Source organism: Alosa sapidissima, chromosome 15 (genome assembly GCF_018492685.1).
Source record: "Alosa sapidissima isolate fAloSap1 chromosome 15, fAloSap1.pri, whole genome shotgun sequence".
NCBI classification, from domain to species: Eukaryota; Metazoa; Chordata; class Actinopteri; order Clupeiformes; family Clupeidae; genus Alosa; species Alosa sapidissima.
In genome coordinates, this window is record NC_055971.1 from 5,011,690 (window position 1) to 5,034,621 (window position 22,932).

The 22,932-nt window shown below is 45.3% G+C and overlaps 1 protein-coding gene across 1 annotated transcript in view; it reads right to left on the minus strand.

Moving 5' to 3' along the window:
• nlk2 (nemo-like kinase, type 2) overlaps window positions 1-22,932 on the minus strand; it is a 58,081-nt gene that overhangs the window by 10,323 nt on the left and 24,826 nt on the right. Inside the window, exons 4-7 of the mRNA XM_042064597.1 lie at window positions 16,423-16,529; window positions 15,425-15,510; window positions 12,388-12,597; window positions 9,977-10,147 (exon numbers count right to left, since the gene is read on the minus strand). Coding sequence (XP_041920531.1) covers window positions 9,977-10,147; window positions 12,388-12,597; window positions 15,425-15,510; window positions 16,423-16,529 — 574 coding nt within the window. The remainder of the gene's footprint in view (window positions 1-9,976; window positions 10,148-12,387; window positions 12,598-15,424; window positions 15,511-16,422; window positions 16,530-22,932) is intronic.

The following is a 22,932-nucleotide window of genomic DNA, read 5'->3' on the forward strand; positions in this document are numbered from 1 at the left end:
GAGTGCATTAGCTCAGGATTAGCTGGGGATGTAGCGCCAAACAGATGAAGGGGAGAGAGAGAGAGAGAGAGAGAGAGAGAGAGAGAGAGAGAGAGAGAGAGAGAGAGAGAGAGAGAGAGAGAGAGTGACAGAAATAGAAATAGAGAGAGAGGGAGAGAGAGAGAGAGAGAGAGAGAGAGAGGGCGAGAGAGAGACATTTCCTCCACCCCGATGCCCCAGTCTGAGATAATGCATAATGACTAAGAAAGGAACAAGCGAATAGTATAATCACCACACTAACACTCTGAGGTCCCACACCACCAAAATAATGGGATGGTGAAATCCCTTCACACACTGTTGGCCCATGGTGTCTTGAAAGACAGGATGTGCACCCAATCACCTTTCACATTCAGGCCACCTACAGTCCTGAAGTAACCTGCTGTAAAGACTAGTGTTTTTATGGCCATAGCATTACATCACATCCTTTACTGAGGTCACACCTTTGGCAGACTGATAATGAACTTGGTCATCAACTGTGGAGTTGCTCCTGACTTTTTCCATCCCAATTTTGCACTGAAGTTTACCTTCATTTAGATCTGCTGCATAATATGAAGACATCTTGTTCTCATAACACTAACAGTGGCTAAGAGGCCACCTGGTGAATGTGTCTGCCATGCATGGCCTAAAGGTTCGGTCAGAAAGAGCTAGTGGCTTCAGCGGTTTGAACAAATGTACTTGTGAGCAGAGGCCCCCCACTCCCCCAGCATGTTGTGCAGCGTCGACCCAAACACTCGAAACAGACAGTGCTGATAAACAGCACAAGCAGGAAGGAAGGAAGGAAGGTTTGCACTCGAGAGGGGCTGAACAAGGTCAGGGATTTCACAACATGCCACACAGCTCAGCCAAGGATCTCTACAAACCCTTCTGTTCTCAAAATGAGAAGATCATTTGAATTACCTCAAGTTCTAAGGCCACCGTCAACAACCTAGTGCTGGATTCTTTACTTTTTTTTTTAACTTAAAGGGACACCAGGCAAGCCTGATGCTTTTACTCTACGAAACTCCCCCCTCCCTCGGTCTGAAGCTCTTTTCCTTTTCTTTGCATCTTCAGTCAAGGGGTTTTCGCTGCTTCTTCGCCGCTCTGCCATTATACACACGTTTGCAACAATCGCTAGCGTTTCTTTAGCCTGCCTCTGTGCTGTGGATGCAGGATGTAAACTGATCCTGCTTCGGTCGGCGGGTACAATACACTGAACTTGCAAGCGGAATATTCTTCCTACAGGAAGTAGGGGCGGACGAGAGAGTCTTCATTCGCCCTGTAATGAGTCATTTAACCATATACCAACTTACGAAGATTAGTAATTAACACGAAAACGTTGCCTGGTGTCCCTTTAACATCAATTCCATTTATATATCCCATTATATTTCATTACTTTCAAGCCCATGATCTCTTATCTTGATTCCACTGGCAAATATGAACCATAAGTGTGATCAAGTGCAGGTGGAGAGCAGCATGTGTGTCCTGTACTCATCTGAATAAAAACTCGGAAGCGGTTTCCATTAAAGGTACACTATGCAGGTTTTGGTATTTTTGGCGACTGTAGAGATCCCTAGATTCACAATGTATTTATATTTTACTCTCCTGTTGTAAATAGCAAACATCTCGTGACTTATCCCCCTGTACACAATGAAAATGCTTTTGTTGTGGAGGTGAAGGATTAACAATACAAAAACTCCAAAAAGCTATATCTACTGACAAGGTTATTGTTTCACGATTCTCGCGAGATTTGTCTCGGTACCGTCTTGCTATGTCTATGCTGTATAGCTACAGGGGGGGGTTAAATATGCAGGTGGGTCACCAAAAACAGAGTCAATGCAAATACAGATCCAGTAAACTTCTGACTAGTCAACAAGGTCTTCCCGGCATATAGCCACAAGCATCAGTCAGCGCAGGTTTCCTGTGTGGTGCACCGCAGGCCATGTGACCTGCCCCTACTGGCAGAAGCAAACCCCCAAACCCACCGCCCGCTCTCCAGTGAGCCCCCGGCATGCCTGGAAACAGGTAGAGCAGTAGAGCAATAGAGCAGCAGAGCACGCCCCCCCCCCCCACCCCCACCAGCTTGCTCTGTCTGTGGCAGGGGCTTGGGGGCCTCCTCCTCCACAGCCATGGGACAAACAAGTCATTCATCACCCGCCACTGTGTGACAACAACAACAGCACTGTCTTTCTATGGCCTCCAACACAACAACAGAAAGCAGAGGCTGGAAAATTAAAAAAATAATCTGGGTAAACAACCTGTAGCACTTACTGTATGCAGCGTGCAACAGGAAACCAAGTATAAAAATCCAGCCCTGGTAAAAATATGTTTATTTGCAATTGCTAGGCAACTGTATCTTGAATGTACAGAAATGGATAACTAAATACTTTAATATTGAAGAGATGAGAAATCATTCTACAATTTATGAGGGGGAGAAAAACAGATGACGTCAGAAGAGTCACTGCATCTGACAAACTAAAAAGGACAGACATGCAGGTGTTGGAAAGGATGACAGGAAGAGAGAAGAGAATTAGGGTGTAAAAGTGTGTGTGTGTGTACACCGACAGAGCCAGAGAGAGAGAGAGAGAGAGAGAGAGAGAGCTCAGAGAGCAAGGGGATGTGAGGTGAGGTGATGAGTATACGGAAGCCAATCACCAGAGGTGGAAAAAGTACTAAAATATTGTACTCAAGTAAAAGTACCAATACTTTGATGACATATTACTCAAGTACAAGTTAAATTACCCATCTGAAAATGTACTCAAGTAAAAATAAAAAGTTGTTCATTTAAAATGTACTTTAAGTAAAAGTTACTTAACCCTTAGAACCCTAAGCTGTTTTTAGGGCATTTTCACTACCTTTATTCATAAGGATTTATTCTGGTCATTGTAAGTGCCACACACACATATTATATTTTGTTTTTTTCAGCAGAGTCTAGGCTATCCAGATCTGCCATCATTTCATGTATTAGTACTAGCATTGATTTTATTTAGATTTTTAAAGAATTCAAATATAAAAAATGTATTATAAAAATTCTGATATTTCGACATGTATCTCACCACAGCAAGCTCATAGCTCTACATGCATTTCATTTGTGTGTAGGGCAGACTGTCCTGAATCGGGGAATATAATTGCCATGTTGGTGGTATACTCTGGGGCTGAGCAATTTACAGAAATATGTGGTGTGTGATTTATGGAAATAAATGCCATTTTTTATTTAGTGATGAAAAATGACCTTTCTGCGCTCCATATCTGTGACACGAACTGATCTGACCTGACTTGACCAAGTTTGCGTGTTAGCATGTGTGGTGTATGCACTCATAATGATTCTCAACTTTTTACTGCATTGCCATGAACAAAGTAAAGGCAAAAAAGGTGTTTCTTTGTTGAACAAATTGGGATGCAATGTGAGCCTTGAATTGGATGCCATGCAGGAATTTGCTAGGATCTCAAAACCAGATTATGAACATGCTTTGCCATAGAGAAACACACGATAGCGTTGAATTATAAACATGCTTTGCCACAAAAACAGACAAAAACGTGGGGTAAGTCCAGCTATATGACGTTATTATTTTCACTAGTCACTTCGTCTGTTTTATTACCCAGAAAGATGTACTTGGTATCAAATGATAGCTCTGTGTCTCCTCTTTCATCTGACATACGTGGCATATCTATCCGATCACGGGTCCGCGAGTAATTCAAACGAGTAATGGGTGCGCAGGTGAACGCAGAGAAGTATAGACTGTAAATATGATGTAATTTAATTTCATGATTTTTTTAAATTTTCATACTTGATCGTACAGACAGTACGTAGTCTCTTTGGAAAGCCCCACTTCTTCTCTGTCATGCAATAAAGGTTTCATCTCGCTGCGATGAACAGTTGCGGAGCAATGTAACAGAGAAGAAAGGGTGTGTTTTTTTGACGCACTTTGCGTCAATCGGGTTCTAAGGGTTAAAGATACTCCCGCTGTAGCTGCCTGGCTGCCTTAACTGCTGGCTGCAGCTACTCGAGCTAGGTAAAACCGATTGTTGTCATGACAACTTGTTAGCCTACTCGATGTCGGTGACCTCCGGAAAAGGAGATCTATGTGAAAAATCACGCTCATCCTTGCTCGCTTTGCAGTGTAATAATCCAGTAATCCAGCACAACTGAAAAGCTGCTCAAAGGCAGCTGAGGCAGGCAGGCCCATGTTGAGTTTCAGAGAGAAACTGAAACAGTTGGAAAGGAGTTCAGCAGATCCAAGGGCGTCGGACTGGGGGGAAAGTGGGCCTGATTACTAGGGCCCCAATGGAGGATAGGGCCCTTTAAAAGAAATATATTTTATTTTACCTGAATATTTTCATTTACAAATTAAATGTCAAAACGAAATGTAAAGTCTGACTGACTGACTTCTGTATACAAAAAATAGTGAAAAAGACGGTCTAAGCAGGGGTGTCAAACATACGTAAGGCCCAGGATCAGATCAGGCCCGCCAGCAGGTTTTATACGGCCCCCCAGATGTTTTAGGTAGGAAGGGAAAATTAGAAAAAAGATATTCACATCCAGTTGTGTTCAACAATGTGTAATAAGCAATATCTCTATAATATGATAAATTGATTAAACCTAGCACTCCAAACCATCCTCAGGAAGGAAGAAGCAGAAAAGCTAACATGGAAGTAGGGCACTTCAAGAGAGAAAGAGCAGTAGGCTATATGACAGCAGTACATTATTTGTACTTGTTTGTGATATCATCAAATAACACTCTGATACCCATGCAGAAAAATAATGACCATGACAATGACGCCCCGCCTCATGAGGTCTCATTCCAACAAATCTGGCCCACTAGGTCTACTTAATATGTGTTTGATACCCCTGGTCTAAGGTCACTCACACTCTCCCTTGCTAAAGCGCAAAATGGTTTAGTCCGCCTGCACAACGATTCATAAGGTAGGCCTCTCTCATTTGGTTTATGTAGTTGAGCATCGCTAGTAGTGGGCCGCTAATTGTTGTGCTACTGGCACATTAGTTGTGCTAATGTCTTTCTCCAAGAAAGTTGGGTTACAAAAAACAAAGCCAAGAACAGGAAAAAGAAAGCAATCAAAATGAGGGAAAACCACTGCTAATAAACTTCTTTATAAAGGTGAGCACAAACGTTAAAACACGAATACCACGGTGTTAAACTGCTTGAATATCTCCTCAATCGTTAGTGCTAAAAAAGAACCAAGACAACCCATTGAAAGAGCGGAAAATACACTTTCCTCGGTTACACATGTAATCTGAGGTAGCCTACCCTATCTGATCCGCCTCCGCCTCCATCTCCATCTCTTTTAGAAAGACTTGGCGCCAGCTTGATTCATGTGTAGGCTTCATGCTGATCATTGTCACTGGAGTTCCGGGCTCGATTTTTTCCCTTCCTTTACGTTTTCGTTAGTCTTCACTTTTTTTTTTTACTCAGTAACGGATTGGATTTGTGATGTAGCGAAGTACAATACTTCACTCAAAACGTAATCAAGTAAAAATAAAATTACAGATTTTAAAAACTACTTAAAAAAATACAAAATACACAAAACAAAAACTACTCAATACAGTAACATGAGTAAATGTAATTCGTTACTTTCCACCTCTGCCAATCACAGATAGAGCGAGACAGAGACAGAGAGAGAGAGAGAGAGAGAGAGAGAGAGAGAGAGAGACGGAGAGAGAGAGAGAGAGAGAGAGATGGAGAGAAAGGGGCCTGAGCCAACCCTCACACTCCTCTTAACTCAATGACGCGGTGAGGAAGTAGCATTTGCCAAATCAGCCCACTTCCTGATTCAGTCAAAGCTTCAGCCCAAGCGAGTCAAGTTTCAAAAAGAAAGATCAAAGCCTCTTCATCTCCCTCATCGTCATCATCATCATCTACATCAAGCATTCATTAAACCAGCTCATCTCATGTCATACGGGGGCATCAGGCTGGAGGCACGAACACTCCCCCATCCTCACTTTATTGAAAAGATAAAAGAGCTCTATCCATATATTTGGAGAAGTGGGATAAAGACTGTGATACCACCTGGATATTTAAACTCAGCTCAGCACTAATGAAAAAGCTCTCATCTCAAAAAAATAAAATAAAACATATCATTTTCATTTAGAGAACTGTGCTAAAGATAAAAGCTGTAGTATAGCATAACAACTAAATAAATATATATTTTTTAAATTGACCTTTACATTTTTAATAAATCATAATGTTCTTTGAGATCTGCAAAACAATAACGACAGCATTTGTGTTGGCTGTGTTATATTTGGCGACGATGGCCTTAGCAAAAATATGCAAGAAGCTTGCAAACATTCTTTATCCCAATGCGTGCAGGCTACTGTAGATCCCCAGACACACACACACACACACACACACACACACAGTACTGTACAGATAAAGTTATCAATCATTAATGCTGACCCCACATAAGCGTCAGAGCCAGTGGAGAGCCAGAGCCAGTGGAAGCATGACATGAGGGCAGTGAAACTTGATCTGACCTCACCATGTCCAACTACAAGCACGCACGCACAGGCACAGGCACACACACACACCACCCCCCCACACACACCCACACAGCAGGAGAGCACCATATGGGTGCACAACCAAGATAGTGCAGTGTTTGGGGGGTAGGGACATTTTGTACTTTTCTCTCATTAATTCTCTCAATGTAATGTAGTCAAGTCAGCTTCATTGGAATGGCAAACCCATCCATTATTAACGAACACCACAGTGAATGGGCCCCTACTGTATGTGTATATGTGTATGCATCAGCAGGAGTATTCTGTTTCCTGAAATGTTAAGGGTCCAGGTCAGGTGGCACGGAACTTGTACAACCTTTTCAGCTGTATACTTTCCTTTGTTGCAGTGAGCAGGACCAGATTGCTGTAATCATATACAGATACTAATTTAGAAATGGCTTTCAGGGGACTTTAACATTGTAAAGCTAAGTGTCTGTGCTTTCTGGCTGTTCAACATACACAGCGATGTGGGTGCTCTCTGTACAAGGTGTTAGTGGCTTGATCAGGAACGCAGGAAAGGAAAACAGGTCATCGCTTGGAAGTTCCTCTCGTATGACACCCCTCAAACACTACACTTGATAAAGTACACACATAATTGGATTGTGGCGAACATCAACAATTTTTTGCTTTTACAACGCTGAAGCAGTTTTTGTCCTTTATCGAGAGGAATTAAGGCCCTGAATATTTAACAGCATACCTGTTCCATTAGGTAGAACAAACTGAAATTTCGCAAACCTCTGTCCTTCTCTCTCTCTCTCTCTCTCTCTCACTGCTCCCCTCCACTCCTTTCAGGAGGACATCTTCTGCAGAGGAGATGGCATGCACTCCCCCTCCATCACTGATGGTAAGAGCCTTGCAAAATTAATAGGAGTAATGAGCTCCCATGTGGAGGAAGCAGCCGATCTTTTAAAGTCAGAGCTCTTTTTAGATTCTCTCTACGCTACCTCCCCCTCTCCTCTCTCCCTCTGTCAAACACAGATCTTCTTTTCACTCTCCTGCTCCTCCTCTGCCTCGTCCTCCTCTCTCCTCAACCCCACACTGTCAAGACTGGCCACAGCCATCTCTGCCCCCTGCCCTTCACTCTGACATCCACAAGCATGTGTGAAAAGAACAGAGAGAAAAAAAAAAAACGCCAATAGAGCCTAAAGAAAAATAGATACATTTTTCCATGACCCATTTCCTGTGATTCTGCCATTGCAGGAGCCTGGGTTTGGCCATTGGTTCTGTCTCTCTCCAGTGGTGGTGAAGTGGCATGGTGAGGGTGAGGGTGTAAAGCCCTGTTTGGGCTGTGGGTGCTGAGCCTCTCCTCTGCCATCTCCACCAGCTCCAGGTCTCTGTCCCTTCTGTCGAGCCCAAACCCTCTCATGTGCAACAACCCCCCACACACCAGTCCACCTACACCACCAACCACCATTTCAGACGTTTCAAACCTCATCGTCTTAGGTGTTGAATGAATTGTTTAGGGGCTATAAGATGGCCTTGTCATATATGTACACTTATGCTACTGTGTATGAGACTGCAAACTCACTGAATCTCCATGCATATCCAACCCAAATTGCTCTAAAACATCAGAGCCCATTCATGCATGTCTTACACACACTGTCTTGTCTTACTACAGTGTCATGGTTCAGCTACTGTATGCACAAAAGGCCTGGAGCATCAGATGTTTTAACCAACCAACATGTCTATGGGCATCATAAATGTATATTCTACATGCTCAAAGCTCAGCCGTCTTACAGAGATGATCTGAGTTGGCTTTCACCATCAGTGCTAGAGCCCAACCAAAAACCTTGCCCCCCTTCAATTTCTAAACATCCCACTCTGTAACCTGGAAGCCAGTCAATGGGCATGATTAAAGCAGCATGCTTCTGATGGCTAGCCTGGTGGACAACTCGCCACACCAAGGAGAGACAGAGGGTGGGGATGAGCAGAAGGGAGGGAGACAGAAAGGCAGAAAGAGAGAGAGAGGCACTGAGTTAAACCGATAAAGAAAGACAGAAGAAAGAGAGAAAGTGTGAAGTGACAAGGTCAGCCAAATGCCAACTTGGAAAGTGTGTGTGTGTGTGAGAGACACTTGCTTAGGAGCAGGTGGACAGGAAGTGTGTGTGTGTGTGTGTGTTCAGCCTCTCCCCTAGATGAATGTGAGAGTGAAAGGCTGGGGGGTGGGGTGAGTGGTTGCTAGGCAAGTGGCCAGCGAGAGAGCTGTGCATTGTAAGAGGTCGATGAGAAGAAGGCAGCGACACACACACACACATACACACGTACGCACACGAACAGACACGCACACACTCCAAAGCTTGCGTTGCACTTTGTGCTCTTCCTCAGGAAGGGTATTTTGCCTTTTGGGATGGGCATTTGCAGAGAGACAGTGAGCCAATATCCTCATGCCAATCAGGCATAGACATGCGCACGCGCACGCGCACGCACACGCACAAGCAAACCAAAAAAAAAAATCTGACATTCAAATCCTATGCTATCAGTTGGAAAAACACCACCTACAAACTACTCCATTTATTGTTACTGTAACAGGACTACATGGCTACACACGTCAGTACAGAAAGCACTGAACCATTTGTCCAGAACCATGCAGGACAAATAGTGACCAAGTCTGTGGTGTTAGTGTGCGTGTACGTGTGTGTGTGCTCTGTATGTGTGTTTGTGTGTGCCAGGAGGCAGTTAATCATGTGATTTGGCTTCAGCACAACCAAAGCCCATTAGATCAGAATTAAAATGAGAGAAGAGGGAAAAAAACAAGACCATCAAAACTAATTACAACAATCAAAATCCAAAATAAATACAACTCAACCTGTGCACTTGGCAAACTGAACAGCGGAGAGGGGAAAAAAGAGCCCTTGTCTCGACAGCGGCGTCTCAGCAAATCAATGAGGTTTGGCTAATGAAGACACACAGGCAGAGAGCAGGGGGCGTCGAGGAGCTCTGGGGGGCTCACGAGGAGGCTCTTCTCAGGCCCAGGCTCCATGCTGGGGGCCAAGGAGGAGGAAGGGGGGGGGGGATGGGGGAGTGCGCTCAAGATGGACAGCTGCCCCCCCCCCCCGTCTTGACAGAAGCTCGAGAGAAGGAGACCATAAATCAGGAAACTCAGGCTGGTCGATAGCGACTGCCAATCATTTTCCTGATGGGGGTCAGTGATGCAGGACAAACGAAATAAACAAACCACCAGAACAACAACTGCATAGCTCACTCTGACCCTCTCCAAAAAATGCAAGTTGGTGTTGGTAGTAATTACAATCTCGAAATCCAAAAACCTCCACAAGTTTGATAATCCAAAAGAAATAAATAACCACAAAAACAGAGAGACCGATAAATCTTTATGCTCTTTAGTCCAAAAAAGCGCTGCAGGTTTGCACTAGAAGCTATGAACACTTTCATGCTCAAGAGAAGCACCTATCCAAAGGCAGAACACACTTATCAACCTAGTAAAAAATCCACCTGCGAACACAGAGATAATTCGGTATGCAGAACCTCCTCATCATGGTGCGCTGGGTCAAAGTGCTCTACCTGTTTGTGGGGTCCCCGCAGGATGTGAGCTCTGGCCCCCTCACACGCAGTCCTCATGGCCTCCAGAGACGGGGTACCCAGCAGGTCTGTGATCAAGTCGAGCTGGAGGAGAACACACACACACACACACACACACACACTCAAATGTATAAGATTCCACCCCACCAGTATCTCTGCTGTTGTCTGTGTGAATGCATATACCCACAAACACAGATAAGCACTCTGAAGTCTCACTGAGGAAAAGAGGAAACGTCCTCTTACACAGCATGTTTTCCGTACATCTTCTGTATAAAGTATCTTAACAGGAAAACAATGTGTGTGTATCATTAAGATCATGAGTGAGTTCGATTCCCTACAAGGTCACATGCTGTAAAAATCCAACCTCTCTGTACTGCAAGCTACATAAAAAAAACATCTGTTAAATACATGAAGGCAAACAATCCTTATTTTTTTGGTTTCTGGCCAACTGGATGTTTTGGTGGTTTTGAACTTAACCATGAATGAACCCTCTCTTTAAACGCTAGAGCTGCATGTATCCTCCTGCTCGCTCACACCCTCGCTGACAAACCCAGAGGAGACATGGTACCCACATGAATCTTCAAAAACCCATTAGCATCAAAGCCCGCACAGCACGAAATATTATCACAACACAGCGCGCGAGAATCCTGTGTGGGTTTTTCCGAGAGAAAGCCACCACAGAGCGACGCGGATCCCTTTAAGTTCTGCCTACTGCTACCCGTCTTGAGCCTTAAAAGGATTGGACGGTGCTTTGCGGTGCCTGAGTGCATTCTGGGGCCTGTCGGCCACAGAGCCTTAAGGACTTCACTGCAGCTCACCGCCTGGGTCTCCTCCGAGTGGGGTTGGGTTGGGTGGGGTGGATGTGTGTGTGTGTGTGTGTGTGTGTGTGTGTGTGTGTGTGTGTGTGTGTGTGTGTGTGTGTGTGTGTGTGTGTGTGTGTGTGTGTGTATGCGCGTGCGTGTGTGTGTGTGTGTGTGTGTGTGTGTGAGAATAACAACAAAGAGCAGAGAGGCTTCATCTTCCCCTGCAACCAATAAATAAGTCAAACGCCAAAGCCACATATCTGCACAGGTGTCTCCCCCAGGGGGCATTGCACATGTGTGCTTCTCCAGGCGCATAGTTACAGTACTGCACCAGCACAGACATGTGTCCACCACCACGCGACGGCCAGAGGATATGAGAGAACACGTGGACACCCCAGAGCTATGCTGCCCTAAAACACGAGCTTGACTCCTGTCTTCACCTCACTGATACAGGAGTTTGCTGTAGCGGATTCTGTTTGAACAATTTTTCATCACAAGAAAATGAACTGCTACTTGGAATGAGCTGAGAGCAGAACTCAAGATAAATGGCTGTTTCTGTGTGAATGGAGAAGAACTGCAGGGCCTATATTCAGTAATGGGTACCCAGCTAAGTGGAACATGGTGACAAGTATTATTTTGAAACACTGACAAGCTTAAAGCAACTTGAACCATGACTATCAAATATAATGTTGATAGAAATTCCTACATTTTACATAAAAACACATATTACTCTGTAATATCTCTGCACTTCAGAGGAACACATATTACTCTGTAATATCTGCACTGCACTTCAGAGGAACACATATTACTCTGTAATATCTCTGCACTTTAGAGCAGAACTTTCTGCCAGAAATTGTGGCATACTGGGTCTGAGGTCACTAGAGACAGACTAGAGTTGACCACAGTAAATGTGTGTGTTGCTGCACTGGTCACTGGTTCCAGTGCTGCAGAGCGCTCTGTGACGCAGCCCCTGTGTGTCTGCAGGCAATCTGTGCAGGCTTAGCTTAGCTGCTTTCATTAGCACAAAGGTGTGAGGCATTTAAAATGGGACACTGTGAGGCTCCAAAATGTGCACCATTCCACTTATGCAGCCTTCTATTAGTTACATCAAATGGAACTGACCGAGGGCCGGTGGAAATGAGACTATATGAGTAGGCCATACCACTGAGGTCATATCTGGAAACAGCATGTCTCGCCAATGAGGGTCTTTTATCAATGAATTCTCAGTCATATTCAACATGCTGAACACTTAAAAAGGCAATTTGCCCTTGAATTAGTGGGTGACAAGATTGTGGCTAGAAACGCCATAGATCAGAGTGAAAATTCCAGAAAATGACAAAATATTACTTATACTGATTGCACCATTTATAAAAAGAACTTTAGACTGAATTTGAAGCACATCATTACTAAAAGCAACAAAACATCTCTACTTGTTCTTTGGTATATCTGATACATAGTCATTAGTATATTGATATTGTTTTGAGTGGACTGCAACTGAAGGACGTGTCTGACGTCCAGTACCTGCTGTATGGGGCTCTGTGCCTGGAAGAGGATTCGTCGGCCAAGCAGCTCGGCAAAGATGCAGCCGACGGACCAGATGTCAATGGCATTGGAGTAGTGGCGACTGCCCATGAGGATCTCCGGGGCGCGGTAGTACTGCGTCACCACCTCCTGGGTCATGTGACGGGACTCGTCCAGCTCCTCCACCCGTGCCAGGCCAAAGTCGCAGATCTACAGAGAGTCAAAAGGTCAGTGTTAGAACAAGTCAATATCCACTGCATTGGATGATGTACAGGCAATGCACCCTCCAGAGGCCTGCCTGTACATGATGGTGAACAACACAGACTGCATGTATGCACTCAAAGCACCTGACTGATTAGTGAGTCTAACTGCTGAAGCAGGTGCTAATTAGGCTGGCACCAGAGAGAGCCTCATACACACAACTGAATGTTGAGGAGAACATGCAACACAGCCCCGAGGTCTTTGGCTGTTTCTGGAATGGCATACTGCACACTGCTCACTGCTCGTATACTGATCTTCACAGGAAATGGTTAGTCATATGCAGTATGCAGCACAGCAGTATGGCATTTGGGAAACAGCTTTGTTTACATAATATGGATAATGCCAATGTTTTCTTCCATGTCAGTGCACATGCAACACAGTGCTCCTTAGTGCAGGCAACGTAAAATGGATTATTGACTGCACACCAGATGACAAAAGGAATGTAGGAGTCTTTTCCTTATGAATGGCATCCTAAAAAGCACGGCTGCACATGGACTCGAGGACAGTCCACCCCGTCAGTGGGTTCTCCTGCCACAGAGGAGGCGCTATTAAAACACCACACCCGGCCCATCGCTAATCACACTCCTCCAATGGACACAAGGGTCCATTTATTAGCGCTAAGGCCACCTCAGTCACACTCCCAGCAGACTGGGTTAAACGGCAGCATCCCACGGCTGCACTAACTCTCCCCCTCCCCTTTCCTCGTCCCATTGGGCTAAATATAAACTCGGGACAGAATGACAGGAAGCAAAGGAGTGGGAGAGATAGAGGGGAGGCTTGAGGCCAATTAGCATAATGCTGCGTTGCGACAGGCTTCATGTTACTCAAGAGTGATGGTGGAGACTGGCTCCAAACTGCCCCTCAGCCTTGCAACACGCAGGCCCGGTGTGTGTGTGTGTGTGTGTGTGTGTGTCTCAGGGGAAGGGTGGAGAGGAATGGCAGAGATGTGAGGGATCATCAAGCGGAAAGAAACGGTAACAAATGAAATGCTGTCTAAAGAGCAGACAAACATGGCAAATGAAAGTCTCGCTGAAGCCCTTCGTTTTCAACATCTCTAATCTCCACTACTTGAGTGTGCACACATGCATGTCCACACAGACGCCTGCCCACACACACACACACACACACACACACACACACACACACACACAGATGTGGTGAGGCATACTAATGCACTGCCACACCAAATAAAAGAAAGAGAATGACGAGCTAAACCCCATTCATTCATAGTAGAACACAGAAAATGTTGTCTGGACACTGTATTAATTACCCCCAAAACACACACACACACACACAAATAGCACAGCACAGAAAGTTTCCCTAAGAAGGACAGAAGTATTCATACAGAAGCACACTGACGTGTAGGACAAAGTGCACAAAGCAGAAATGTACTGAGTAACACACTATTGCCACAGATGCACATACACAGACACAGACACAGACACAGAGACACACACACACACACACACACACACACACACACACACAGACACAGACAGACACTCACACACACACACACACTAAAAGAGCACCCTGTGGATCAATTGCAGAGAGCAGCCCGGTTTGGTCAAACAGCCTGCAATAAAATGTAAATGCAGGCCTCAGACTTTAGCCAGAGCGTTTTCACTTGATGAAGCACCACTCTGTCCCAGCAGCATATCATTCTGTCTCTCTCTTGTTAACCCCTGTCCCAGAATCTCTGCTATTCATCCTTTTTTACTTCTGTAGGATTCACTGCGCTATTTTTCGGATTATTTTTAGCTCTTCTCTGTCAGTTATTTTTTCACTTGAGGGATTTTTCACCAGCACAATTCCATTCTTTCGGTCTCTTCTCCTCCTGCACTTGTTCTTTCATTCTCTCCTCTCACTTCCTCGCTGTCTCGGTGCCTCTCCTTCGCTCTCTCTGTCTCCACTCGTGCAGTGTGCGCCTCTGAAACGGGTGCTGCGGCTCAGCTCCTGCAGCTGGTGTTGTGGAGTGGGGATCTCTCCCAGGACCTTCAGAGCACACACAAATCCCATGACGCACCAGCTGGAGTGGCTGGCAGCGCTGGGCTGGCAAGACCTCATTGCCCCCATGAGCCATAGGGGACAGGAGCACTTTGTGTGTGTGTGTGTGTGTGTGTGTGTGTGTGTGTGTGTGTGGGGGGGGGGGGGGGGGGGGGGGGGGAGTGTGGCCCAGTCTTTTCTCTGCCTGCACCGAACCGAGAAAAAGTCTCCTGTGGAATGTGGCAGCTCCCTCCCATCTGACTGCTGTCACTGGCCCTAACACACATACGCACGCACTGGCCCCAACACACATACGCACGCACTGGCCCCAACACACGTACGCACGCACTGGCCCCAACACACATACGCACGCACTGGCCCCAACACACATATGCACGAACTGGCCCCAACACACATACGCACGCATACGCAACACACTCAACTCCTAACAATATTAAGGCACATTGGCCAAGTACATTATTACATTTACATTTTTTAAAAGCATACAGAATTAAAGTAATTTAATAAGAGTACACAGAATTCTTGTTTTATAGGCAATTTACTTCATTCACTGTAATTACATGGCAGATTTGTGCTCCTTTTCTTTTCATATTAGCCCCAAATCATGACACACCACAATAAAGGAGCAATGCCGCCCCAGTGATGGTTCATAGAGGAGAGTGGTAATGAGGTTTATAAACCGTATCCTCCCTGCTGGATTAGGGAAAGCTCAGGCTTAAGTTGCTCGTGTCAGGAAGCCCATATTTGTAATCGGGTGTTGGAGACGTACCTTAAGGACACAGTTGCTGTTGACCAGAAGGTTCCCAGGCTTAATGTCTCGATGCAGGATGCCAGCTGAGTGCAGGTACTTGAGCCCTGGAGGGAAGAAGGAGCAAAAACTCAGTCAAGAGGTGGTCACCTCACCTTCAGACGAAGACCAACACAAACCCTCTGCCAGCATTTAGGCTCAGCCCCCGAGACTTTCTAATTAACATGATTAATGAACCAGCGAGTGCATGCACCTATTGGGGGAGGTCTATTGTTATTCTGAGTAAACACATATTTCAAAACTGAAAGGGGTTTTGTGTACTTTGTGCAGATTCACAAAATAACTCAAGCACACTTTTTTGTATTGAGAAATTCCTGAAAGCGCATAAAAGCTGTAATGTCCTCTAAAGGTCAAAGTCAAGATCTCAAGAAGAACGTAGTTGAAACAAATGCAGAGCAGAGCTAGCTTTCCCTTTCCCCATCTCAGCAGCTAAATGAGTGAGTTACTCAAACGTGAACACACTGACTGGCAAGGGCCACGGGGCTCCACATCTGAATAAGCATGACAAGCGCAGCAAGATCAAAGCACTGCTGTTTAATGGTGGAGTCTTGTTTGTATGTGTTAATGTGTCATGTGGAAGTGTGTGTTTGCGCGTGAAAGAGTGGGAGGTCTCGAGCGTTCAACCCTTGAGTGTTCCACAATGGCAACCACACCATGTCGTCTCTAAAGAGGACGTGAGTGTGTTGAGACAGGAAAGCGCCTCTATGTCAGTTTGTGTGCGTAAATAAGTTCCCACGAGAGGGTCATACGTGCAATAAAAGTTATCTGTGTATGTGTGTGTGTATACATACACACACACACATACACACACACACACACACACACAGATAACGTTTATTGCTTATTGCAGATAACTTTTATATATATATATAAAAGTATGGTTTGTGTGTGTGTGTGTGTGTGTGTGTGCATGTATGCCTGTGTGCATGTGTGTGTGTGTGTCAACCTGGCTGTCTCACCTCTCAGTATCTGGTAGAGAAAGACTTTGACGTGGTCGGAGCTGAGGGGCTGAGGGGACACGATGATCTTGTGAAGGTCGCTCTGCATCAGCTCGGTCACCACGTAGCTGCACGGGGGGCTCCAGTCAAGGCAAATCAAACAAACACACGCAAGGGCCATCGCAAGCATCACAGGAAAACACAAGGACAGAGAGATACTGGCCACAGAAGAGCGAGAGAAAGAGATGGAAAGAAAATCCCATATTGCATCTACATTTTAAGGAGAATTTTACTATGCTTGGTAATTTCCACAAAATGTATGCAGAGAGTAACTGTCACTGACAAACAACATGAGACCCCCACTAGACAAGTGTGACAAACTCATATAGCCCTGAAACATGATCATTTCTCAGCAAACCTCTTTTGCTGACTTGCTCGCAAGCAATTCAACCCGTCTCTGAGCTAATTATTCACTTCACTGCAGTCAATGATTGAGCAGCCTTATTATTCCATTACCTGATTGATTGGATACGGCTATTGACTGTAAATGATTACAAATGGCTTTACCGCAAAACCTTTGGCCACATAACCCATAGTTACACTCAGGTGGAAGGGCGCGCGTCAAATGTGTGTCAGTAATAGCTGGTGAACAGCACACACTCAGTCACCTATCTAATATAATTAGGCCCCTCCACATGATATGCATGCTTGAGCGCTTCGGTTAGATGAAAAACACCTCTCCCTAGAGTCACTGTTCTCTGGTGACAGAGTAAGCGCTGATAGGAAAAGACCTGAAAAACACATGCACTGTGCTCACGCACATGAGCTTGCGCTCACACACAAACACACCTAGACACGCACAAACACACCAAGACACACACACAGACACACATCCAGACACACACACAAACACACAGACACACATTTGACTAGCCAGCAGAGGAGCACAAAGAGGAGAGTGTGCAGCGTCAATGCTAGCATGTTCCCATGATATGGGTAACTGCAGGTGTATGGGTTACTGTCTATTTGCACAAACAACACCCAAACTGTCTCTCGAGACACCACCATTAGCACTTCCTCTGCGTCTGGCAAAACCTTTCAAAGATTACAGCATTCACTGTGAAATAACCATTAACTATTACCATCTGTGTTATGGTCCAGTCTCACCTTTAGTCTACTAACAACACTTGTCAGCATTGCACATGTTGTATAACTGGACAGCTTTTGTGCTCCGTTTTCCCAATCTTCACTTCAGCAAAACGACTGTCATTTTGTCAGGCAGTCCGCATGTTTCTGCCAGTATCCAGTCGTATTAGCACATTAGAAGGACGGGGACTGTTAGCCAAAAGTAAATTTTTGAAACTTGTCCTTGAAAATCAGACATCCAGTCCTCTGAATAAACACGCACGTAGGCAATCTATTATTGCCATAAAAGGTATTTATAGGGCATTGAACGGCTCAGTCACCTCCTCCATGGCCATTTTATGCAACTATTAATGTGAAGTGCAATGGAACATTTAAGTCAGGAAACCATTTGCCATGAAGATGGGGCATGGTCATCACAATGTGCTACTGGGTTCCAACTGCACAGAAACACCAAACAGAAAATGTAAATTCAACGATGAACAAAAAAGTGAATTTCTTCATTATTGACTTGTGATAAGGATTTAGTTGCTAAATGAGCATGTGCAAATTGCATGTGCAATATCTTGCATGCAATATCTTAGATCCTTTACACTCCATTCCCCATTCCCGTCACTGGTAATCTACAATAGCAAACTCAGATTTATGCAATAATCTTTGAGAAACAAAATATTACAGTCTACACTTTCAACAACAAAAAAACCAAGCAAGCTTTGGGAGAGAAGTAGCACTTGAGTGTGCCTATTTTTATGCACAAACAGAATAAAATCCAGACGAGTGCATGAGTGGTCAAATGCAACTCCACTGTTCAAGGACAAGCAGTGCATTTAGACAACTCAGGCCAGGGCTCAGTCATAGCCCTTTCCATCCACGGGCATATGACAAGTGGCCAACTAGGAATAGTCACCTCTGACAGCCAATCAACAGAAGGAGGAGACAAGTCCCACTGACTGAAACACTTTTTTTGCCAGAGTACAAATTTGAAAAGCATATGCTGTTAGGTCAGCACCTGCAGGCAAAGCCCCGATCTCCATCCCCTGGAGATCCCCGACTCCCTCACACACTCATCACATGCTCTACTCAGCCATACTGGACAACCGCCATCACATGCTCTAGTCTACCCATACTGGACAACCGCCATCACATGCTCTAGTCTACCCATACTGGACAACCGCCATCACATGCTCTAATCTACCCATACTGGACAACCGCCATCACATGCTCTAGTCTACCCATACTGGAATACACTCATCACATGCTCTAGTCTACCCATACTGGACAACCGCCATCACATGCTCTAATCTACCCATACTGGACAACCACCATCACATGCTCTAGTCTACCCATACTGGAATACACTCATCACATGCTCTAGTCTACCCATACTGGAATACACTCATCACATGCTCTAGTCTACCCATACTGGAATACACTCATCACATGCTCTAGTCTACCCATACTGGACAACCACCATCACATGCTCTAGTCTACCCATACTGGAATACACTCATCACATGCTCTAGTCTACCCATACTGGAATACACTCATCACATGCTCTAGTCTACCCATACTTGAAAATGGCAACAATGCAGGGAGGAGACGGTGAGGAGAGTGCTGTGAGAATATACCAGCAATAATGGACTGCTTATTATTGGCAAACACTGGAAACCATGCGCAGATGGCTTAGGCACCGGTAGCTTAAGTGCACCCTGTCTTTGGTCTAACTAAATGTGAAAATCTTCTAGGGCGAAAAAAGATTGCATCACACAAGACGGAAAGAGAGATGAAAACGGGCAAAGCAGGCAAAGCGTCTTGTAAGGGGCTCTTTAGGCTGTGCTCCGCAGGCCTAAAAACAGCCATGTGTGGTCAGCGAAGCCGTAGAGCTCTCCACATTCATCACTCGGTCATCTCCTCCTCCACATGCACACTGCACAGCTTTCCGAGAGGGGGCCGTGGCTGCGGCTGACTCACTGAGGGTCCGGCTGAATGTCAGAGCGTTTCATCTCTTCCAGACAGTGGCCTAACTCCGAGAGAAAGGGGGGTAAATGAAGCTTACAGCTGAGCCTGATTACAAACGCCCACCTCTTCATGAGGCCTTTCAGCCCGACACCACACGGCACATTCATCTTCCACCTCTGACAGAGCAGTGACGTGCATGCAAAGTCCTCACCCACCTCCACTCAGAGCGCCGGCTTGTTTCAGTTCCTGCCATGTACGCACAGACTGATATGGGCTGGAACAGGAAGCTCACCACTGTGTCTTTTCAGACTAAAGACACTTTTCAGACACTTTCCTGACAACATAAATGTTTTCTTGCGACGGCCTGCATATCTGTTCAAACTTCAAACAAGAATTTCTAACCAAGCGCTCAAAACAACAGCCATCCTTGGAGTTCACACACTGAAAATAAATGTAATAACAGATGCATGGGTTGTCAGCGTTGCGGCTGGCTGAACGGTTTTGGCAGGCAAGGGGTTGAAACAGATGACGTGACAATAAGGAGCTAAATATAACTAGTGATAACATCAGTGTGTTTGCAGTGCTTTTGTGAGGTCATTGCACACACCTTATTGCAGAGTTGTTGATGTATTTGAAGGACAAGAGTGCTCTTGGGGTTAATACTGAACTCTACAACAGGGGTATATAAAAGTAACGTTGAAAGGAGGACTCATGAGTGGTCATGGGTCAATGAGGTATAGATTAACTCCCATAATGCACTGCCAGGGCTGCCTATGTGGGCCCCATATAGGGAGAGCGGTTGTGACACACTCTCAAACAGGGAGGAACAGAGAATGATAAAAACATAATATATTCACAGGACAAAAAGCATTATGATTGCAAGGGTATAATCCTTTTACACATCTAGCTCTCTCTGTTCAAAAGGCCAGGACACTGAGTCTTTCGGTGTGCAATGTTTACAAAATATGTCACTAATTACAAACAGTTAAGCATTAGATGTGCACTTTAAACCAAACAAATTCCAGTCTTCGATTTACTTCCATACCCACATAGCTAGATGCAGGTCAGTCACCTTGATCAGTCCAACTCAGCAGTACACAGCTGGCCATTAAGCCGCGACATCACAGGCAACACACACACACACACACACACACACAACCTCGACCTGGAGGTGGGGACGGCTCACATTCCTGCCACACAAAAGCAGCCAGCTGCGCACCGCACCTGGGCCAGGAGGCTACTCCATTCCGGCCGCTATTTGGCTGAGAGAAAAAGATAATGTAGAGGAAAAAATAACACATCAATAGCACTTCCACCGGTGCCCTCTGGGTCCTAGTGCACCGCCAACCGTGCCATCAAATGAAAGTACATATTTTATTGGCTGATCCGCCGAGGAGAAGAAGAGAAAGGGCACCGGCAGCTCAGTGGAATGAAAGAGGGGAGGAGAGGAGGAGGAGGAGGGGGCGCTGCTCTTTTCTTCTCTTCCACTCGTCTGGCTCACATGATCGCAGCCAGCGCTCTCCCTCTCTCTCCCTGCTGCTTCAGGCGGGGCTCACAGACTCTGCTTTCATGGGCGCCGTACATGGCCTCCCCCTCCTCACTTCTCCCTCTGTCTGTCTCCATTACTGCCCCCTCTTCCTCTTTCAGACGTCTCTCTGTCTGTCGCATTCTCTCTCTCCATGTCTATCTCATCTATCTCAAACCCCTTCTCTGTTTTATCTCCATCCTGTCCTTTCTGCCTACTCTTCGTTTCACTCTCTTCCTCTATTCCCCTAGATATCTCTCTCCCTCTCTCCCTCCCTCTGCGCCTCTTGTTCTCGGAGCTGACACACTTCCTGTGATACCTTTTAGTTCAGAAGGCGTCATCATCCCCCCACTCGCCGGACTAACCCTTCGCCTGCTGCTACTGTAGCTATGAGATTTCCGTCTCACATCAAAGCCTCCACAGTCTGACAGTTCAATATGGCAGCAGTCCCGCTACGCGCTAATGAAGTGGGATGAAATTAACACACACTGAAACCCTCTATACAGAGTGTTGTTGTCTTGTGTTGATGCAGTCCTTAAAATCAAATGGCTTTGGTGCTAATGCTTTGAAATGAAATAGTGTTTGAATTGCTTTTATGTGCGTCCAAAACAGCAAGCAAAAAAGCAACAACAAAAAAAACAGCACACAGTTGCAAGCCTACATAGCAGTCACGCCAAATAACTAAAAATAAAGAAGTTAAAATAAATCCCCAAGCATGTTCAGACAAAAGGCTTTTTGTTCTGCCTGTTAGAACTAAAATATCACCATCTTTCAGAATGGTGGCTGACCAGGTTTGAAGAAAAAGAAAAGCATCCTCTGGTATTTTTAAGATCTTAAGAAATACTTAACCGAGAAGCTTTAGCTCATCTAAAATGTCCCAGAGGCAATAGGAAATGGGGGGGGGGGGGGCATGTAATTTGAATGATTAAATGATATGCAGGATAATGAAGCACCAGGACACCTTTCAGCTGCTTCCCGGCTATTCCGGCCAATTTAGGACATATGAGCAAACTGGGAGGGCATTAGCATCCACACAGCATCGGGGCTTTTCTGGTGGTGCTCAGGTAATTAACGGTGCTGCCACACACAGTTTTTGGTGTGGACCAGGGTCCACTTAAAACCTTAGATGGGTTAATTTGAAGTGTAAGCTATTTTCCAAACCGTGCGTGTGTGGTTTGCATTTGATGTGAAGGCTATCCAATCTAAAACCAGGTAGTAAATACCCACTGAGAGGTCCAAATGCTACAACCATAAATAATTCAGCATTAATATGAAAGTATGAACTAGTATGCAATTTTCTAAAACGCTCCCAGTCTTACAAAAGACAGCAGTGTAGCAACTGAGCATGTGTGTACTGTATGCTCTGCAAGCAAAGCTGCAAATTCATCTCGCCCTGCTGCCTGTATCCGCAAACATCCTTATCTGGGCTAACATAATTTATGACCGAGAGAAAATAAGCAAATTAACAAAAAGATAACAAATAGTTCTCTTAGTTAAGACAGTTAAATAATAGTTCAAATAACAAGTAGTGTGTAGCTTTTTTTAACATTGGTAAATAAAAGCTGCATGGAATGTGCTAGACATTGACACACACAGAGCATCATTACACCCACAAAAGGTCATGTGGAAGGAGAGTAGTGGGGCAGGGGCAGGTGGGAGGAATGGAAGTACACCATGGCTGACATAATGAGAGTTGGAAAAAACCTGTTCCTCTGGTCCTGATGTGGGATTTAAGGATGGTAGATAAAGCAAAGCACCTCACCACCCCTATCATGTACTCCAAACAACCACTCTCTGTGTGTGCGTGCGTGCGTGTGTGTGTGTGTGTGTGTGTGTGTGTGCGTGCGTGCGTGCGTGCGTTACCATGTCCTGAAACAACGGTCTTTCAACCTCTGACTTGAGGT